Consider the following 6,614-nt stretch of genomic DNA (forward strand, 5'->3'; position numbering starts at 1 on the left):
CTCCATGAAGCCTTGCAGTGCTCGAGATAGCCTACAATACTGAACCACCAGTTCTCCATACTAAAACATTTAGAATGCTTTCTACCGGTCGGGATGAAGTTGAAAAGAAGAGAGTTATGGTCCGATGCGATAGTATGTAGGTAAGTGAAGAATCCGAGCCAAAGAGAAGAGATAGCTCCATGAAGGTGAGGCTAAGGCACAGTCGAGACATGCTCGGACCAATCTGTCTCCCACCCTTCTATTAGACTAAGTATAAGTTGGCCCAGATCAACCTAAGTCCATGATTAGTGATTTTTTTATCCCAACCAAAACTTAGGAAAATATTCTATATAGTACACTGCACATGGAAAATTCATTTATACAAACCTTTACTAGTGAAAAATAAAGAAAATTAGCATGAATGCAAATATGATTGGAAGAGAATTAGAATGACACAATTTTCAAGCTTTTTGTGCTTAAGCTTTTTGTCATCGGTTAGAAGGAGTTTGAGATTATAATAGGTTAGAAAAAATGAGATAAAATTTCTTTTTTCAAAATATATAAAATAGTTTTCACTAGATAGAGAGAGAGCTAGTTAAAAAACATCAATTTTTTCATATCTTGTTAAGCATACGAGATCTCCATGTGTTTAATCTAGGGAGATTCTTAAAATTGTTGGAAGAGTAATTATGATATTTTTTTTAAAAAAATTAGGTGCAGTTGCAAAGAAAAATTAAAATGAATATTAATTTATAGTGAACATCGCGCTCTTTTATCCATGCAATGTTTGATATTTCGAGGCGAGTGAAGTAATTTACGATTCTGTAGGAGCGATTAGTCAAAAGCTAAGAACGAACCCCACAACTCCAAAGTCCAACCCACGATGACGGAACTACACAGAATCCAATCCAAGCCCCCCGCCCTCGTTTTTAAAACCTCCCCCACTCCATCCCCCCCCTCTATCCCTCATCACTCACTGCGATAATAACTACTCACCTCGTCCTCACCCCCCACTTGCTCTCTCCCCACGCCTTCCAATCTCTTCCACTCAACTCCAATCTTCCTCCCACCACCACTTTCCAATGAGACGTTCGAACCTCTGCTGATCACCACCATGAGAGCTCTCATCCTCCTCTCCCTCGTCCTCTCCCTCACCACCCCTTATCTGTCCCTCTCCCTAAACCAAGAAGGCCTCTACCTCCTCGACGCCAAGCTCCACCTCGACGTCCCGTCGGAGTCCCTCTCCGATTGGAACTCCCGCGACCCCACCCCGTGCAACTGGACCGGCGTTTCTTGCTCCTCCTCTTCTGCCTCCGTGACCTCCGTCGACCTCGCGATCCTCAACCTCCGCGGCCCTTTCCCTCCCTCTCTCTGCCGCCTCCCCAACCTCTCCTTCCTCTCCCTCTCCCTCAACTACATCAACTCCTCCCTCTCTCCTTCCTCCCTCTCATCCTGCCTCTCCCTCACCCACCTCGACCTTTCCCAGAACCTCCTCGTCGGCCCTCTTCCCTCCTCCCTTGCTAGCCTGCCTTCCCTTCTCTATCTCGACCTCGGTGGGAATAACTTCTCCGGTGTCATCCCTCCTTCGTTTGCTCAGTTTCCTAAAATACAAGTCCTGTCTCTTGTCGCTAACCTTCTCTCGGGTCCGGTTCCTTCCTTTCTCGGCAATCTCATCACCCTTCGCCAGTTGAATCTCTCATACAATCCTTTCACTCCCGGAGTTATACCTGATTCTTTGGGTAATTTGTCGTCATTGCAAGTGCTCTGGCTCGCCGATTGCAACCTCGTCGGCTCGATTCCGGCGTCTCTCGGCCGTCTTTCTAATCTCACCGACCTCGACCTCTCAACGAATGATCTCACCGGAGATATTCCTGACTCCATCACTCATCTCTCCAGTATCGTCCAGATCGAGTTGTATAACAACTCACTCTCCGGGAGAATTCCGGCAGGGTTTTCGAAGCTCTCGTCGCTTCGCCGGATTGATGCCTCGATGAACCGCCTCAAAGGGCCGATGCCGGAGGACTTGTTCGACGCGCCGGTATTGGAGAGCGTCCACCTCTACTCCAACGATCTTGCCGGACCCATCCCGGCCGGCGTCGGGCGCTCGTCGTCGCTGATGGATCTCCGGCTCTTCGCTAATAGGCTCAATGGATCGATTCCGGCTGATCTGGGGATGAAAGCACCGCTCGTTATTGTCGATCTCTCGACGAACTCTCTCTCCGGGGCCATCCCGGCTGGCATCTGCGAGCGCGGCGTGCTGGAGGAGCTCCTCTTGCTTGATAATTTCCTCTCCAGTGATCTACCGCGAGGCCTCGGCCGATGCCGAACGTTGACGCGTGTCCGACTGGGCAATAACCGGCTAGCCGGCGAGGTCCCCGACGGCCTATGGGGACTCCCTCACCTCTTCCTCCTCGAGCTCAGCGGCAACTCTTTATCTGGCGGAATCTCCCCTGTCATCTCCGCCGCGGCCAATCTCTCCAAGCTGCTTATTTCCGACAACCAGTTTACCGGCGGCATCCCGTCGGAAATGGGAATGCTATCAAAGCTATACGAATTCGACGCCGCCAATAACAGGCTCACTGGCCCGCTCCCTGCTTCGCTCGGTGGCTTGTCGGAGCTCGGCCAGCTTGACCTCCACAACAATTCGCTCTCCGGGACGCTACTCCGAGGAATCCAGAACTGGAAGAAGCTCAGCCAGTTGAATCTCGCAGACAACGATTTCACCGGCGGGATACCCCCGGAGCTCGGCGATCTTCCGGTTCTCAACTACCTTGATCTCTCGGGCAACATCCTCAGTGGGGAGATCCCAATCCAATTGCAGAACCTGAAGCTCAACCAGTTCAACGTATCGAACAATCAACTCTCGGGCGCTCTTCCGCCGCTCTTCGCGACGGAGACCTACCGCGACAGCTTCTTGGGCAACCCTGGCCTCTGCGGTGATCTCGCCTGGCTGTGCCCTGCTTCAAGATCCGGCTCGACAGATCGACACAATCTCGTTTGGCTTCTCCGAGCGATCTTCATCCTCGCGGCGCTAGTCTTGCTCGTCGGAGTCGCCTGGTTCTATTGGAGATACCGGAGCTTCAAGAAGGCCAAGCTCAGAGTAGACAAGTCTAAATGGGCACTGACATCATTCCACAAACTGGGCTTCAGTGAGTATGATATCTTGGACGGCCTTGACGAGGACAATGTCATAGGCACCGGTGCCTCCGGTAAGGTCTACAAGGCTGTCCTCAGCAACGGGGATGTCGTCGCGGTGAAGAAGCTATGGGGTTCGTCGAGAAAGGATGACGTAGACGATGGCTTCGAAACAGAGGTGGCAACTCTAGGGAAGATAAGGCACAAGAACATTGTCAAGCTGTGGTGCTGCTGCAAGAACAAGGACTGCAAGCTTCTGGTGTATGAGTACATGCCTAATGGGAGCTTGGGTGATTTTTTGCATAGTAGCAAGGCAGGGCTTTTGGGTTGGCCGGCGAGGTACAAGATCGCATTGGATGCCGCGGAGGGGCTCTCTTACCTGCACCACGACTGTGTGCCGCCGATCGTTCACAGGGATGTGAAGTCTAACAATATCTTGTTGGATGGTGAGTTTGGGGCTAGAGTTGCAGATTTTGGGGTTGCCAAGGCGGTTGAGGTGATGGGGAAAGGGGCTAAATCTATGTCAGTGATAGCAGGTTCTTGTGGATATATCGCTCCAGGTTAGTGTTCTCTTCAAAATTGCTAGACCTTGTATGTGATGTTTGATCTAGAGGAACTAGTGGAAGGATAACATAACATCTGCAATCTCTTCTAACCCTGCCGATTATGTTATTTAGATTGAAGTACCAGTTCCATCATGTTCTGAGGCTTATTATGAATGAATGCTCAACCACAATAATTCTCTCTCGGATAAAACTTAGTTAATCCATCATGTTTCCATGTTAATAAGTAGACGAATCCAAAAAATCCTTCACAAGACTTTGGCTTTATCCCATCTTATTCGATCTCACTGTTCTGTCGATTGGAATTTGGCCCATTTTTTCGTGTTGATCACAGCTACGTACTTATTAGTTTCTATTATAAATTGAACTGATTTATTCCTTATTTCTTTCTGCAGAGTATGCATACACTCTTCGCGTGAATGAGAAGAGTGACATATATAGTTTCGGAGTAGTTATTCTTGAGCTTGTGACAGGGAGACTCCCTGTAGACCCTGAGTTTGGAGAGAAGGACTTGGTGAAGTGGGTATCAAGCTCAATTGATCAGAAGGGAGATGAGTATGTGATTGACCCAAAGCTTGATATATGTTTCAAGGAGGAGATCATCAAGGTACTCAACGTTGGTTTACTCTGCACCAGCTCCCTCCCGATCAACCGGCCTTCGATGAGGAGAGTAGTAAAGATGCTGCAAGAAGTGTCTGCCGATCAAAACAAGCCCAAGCCTGAGAAGAAGAAGGATGGCAAGCTGTCCCCTTATTACTATGAAAATTCTTCTGATCAAGGAAGTATCATTTGCGACGACACTTCGAGATCGTGATTATGCGAATGAGGAAGCCTTTTAATTTCCCCCTACCATGGTTTCTGAATCTACTCATCTTGCTTAGAAGTATTAAGCAAATGTCTACAGCAAGATGTGTATGGATTCTGCTTGTGTTACTTAATGATTTTATCAAAGGAAAAGTTTTAATGATGTCGATCATCTACTAATTGCTATCTCTTTCCCTTAGTTTGTACTGTACTGGCAACTGTTTCTTTGCGGCATCCTTGGTGATGGATTACTTGTCTGAGTCCTTGAATGGATACCATTGCCAGATTTAAGAGGTAACTGCAGTCAAGTAGTCTTTGTCCTTTCAAGTCTAGTGAGTGGTAAGACAGCTAGCTGCGCTGTGGGCCTTCTTGATAGCAATTTCTGAAGTAAATGATGGGTTCTCAATTTTGACTTGTAATCTTTGTGCATGTGCAGATGTCTTTATTTCCAAATAATTCTTGCTGCATAATGCGGTGAATCTTTTCAAGGCCTGTAATTTTTGTTTTCTTTTGGTCTCGAATGTCTGTGTTCCCTGACTGTGTTCCCTGGTAGATATTGTACCGAAAAAAAAATATTGTACTGAAATATGAAAGGTAATAAAAAGATTTGGTCCAAAGTAAATTGATGGGTAGGGAGCTTTAGACCAAACTAGCCTCTTCTAAATTTTATTTACTGAAATTTACCACACTTCAAACTTAATATTGGTTTGTTTTATTCTGTCAGTAAAATATTAAACTCATCAGTATTTTATTTTTAAATAGAAATATTAAAAAAATTAGAGAATTTAAAATTAAAATTTGGAGGAGCTATGTCTCTACTCCTATAACCTATAAAAAGGAGTAGTTAATGTTTATTTGGATGATTATGAGATGATGGAATGAATATTATTTTAAGTTAATTTTATCATCCTGCATTTAATGTTTAATCATAGTCATTTATTTTAATAGAAATATATATTACCTATAAACTCTAACTCTACCTCTAATACGGTCGACCTCCACCGTCTCACTGCCGTCTGCCACCCTCCGACGACCGTCGCAATATTGGTATTCTCATTTTTATCTTATTTCGACCTTTTCCTACTATTTTATTAATTGATTTTCACGTTGATATTGGAATCACTTCATTCTAAAGCTATTAGTTCTGAGACTCATAAAGTTACCATTCATAAAAGTTTTAGAATTATCCTATGAACGAATTGTTCGAGATCTGGTTCATTATAGTGGTATTAGAGCCTTGTTTCTCAACCGATAGTGAACACGTGATCCAAAGCTAACCCAAGAGAGATGGCCACCATAGAGGACCAAGAACTTGTCTCCATCCCTATGGATGCTTCCTCGATGCCACTAGCCACCATCGTGGATGATCCACCTGTGTGGGTGAAGGTGTTGGTAGAATCTGTGGAGACGTTAATAGATTTATCGAAGGAGGCTGCTAGATCCACCATAAAGAACATCGAGAGGCTTGAAAAAGTGGTCCAAGCGTTAACATAGGCTTTGTTGAACTAGCACCATCGCCCATCATATAGCCACGACAGAACCATTGTCCTCACGATCACCACCTTAAATCCATGAGGAAGATGGAGAGGGCCTCAAATCGCATCCAAACCCCTTCTTTATTCGCAGTAGAGCCCTTGCTACCTCTACATACCTTCTTCACCATAGCAACAAAGCAAGAGCAACCCCAGCAATGGGCCAGATGTTGTCTTCCCAGCCATAGTTAAAAACAATGACTAAAACCCTAGTTTTCCATCGATGGCGATCCAAGTCTTCTCGGTCCAAGCTACCACCATTAGTCCCTTCCTTAGTAAATTTGAACTCGAGCCATGGCCATCATTCACACCTGTCGATCGGAAGACCGCCATCAACAACTTTCCACACTATCATGAATCTACGACTAGTGGCCTCTAGTCTAACCCCTTAACCATACCTAGTCTCTCCCAACACAACTACCATCCAATGGTGGCCATCATAGCCGACGATAACCATCGCATGGCCAAACCCAACGATTACGCTTGCTGCAATGTAGCTCGAGCCAAACCATGTTGGAGTGGTGTAACATCTCATAAAAATATAAAAAATAAAAATTAAGCGTAAATGCAAGACACGTACGTTGCCTTTTTTTCGTGCCCT

The 6,614-nt window shown here is 45.8% G+C and overlaps 1 protein-coding gene across 1 annotated transcript; it reads left to right on the top strand.

Annotated features, from left to right (window-relative positions):
* Positions 1 to 946: 946 nt before the first annotated feature.
* LOC140782086 (uncharacterized) lies at positions 947 to 4,661 on the top strand. The gene is made up of 2 exons (XM_073128455.1): positions 947 to 3,674; positions 4,073 to 4,661. The coding sequence occupies exons 1-2, from the start codon at positions 1,094 to 1,096 to the stop codon at positions 4,489 to 4,491; spliced, it is 3,000 nt and encodes a 999-aa protein (XP_072984556.1). The 5' UTR covers positions 947 to 1,093; the 3' UTR covers positions 4,492 to 4,661.
* Positions 4,662 to 6,614: the final 1,953 nt, after the last annotated feature.

This window comes from Typha latifolia, chromosome 2 (genome assembly GCF_019914945.1).
Source record: "Typha latifolia isolate L0001 chromosome 2, TyphaL0001v2, whole genome shotgun sequence".
Classification (NCBI taxonomy): Eukaryota; Viridiplantae; Streptophyta; class Magnoliopsida; order Poales; family Typhaceae; genus Typha; species Typha latifolia.

Coding starts and splice junctions, on each gene's coding strand:
- LOC140782086 (XM_073128455.1), top strand. CDS start 1,094: ATGAGAGCTCTCATCCTCCTCTCCCTCGTCCTCTCCCTCACCACCCCT. Junction 3,675..4,072: donor TTGTGGATATATCGCTCCAG/GTTAGTGTTCTC, acceptor TTCTTTCTGCAG/AGTATGCATACACTCTTCGC.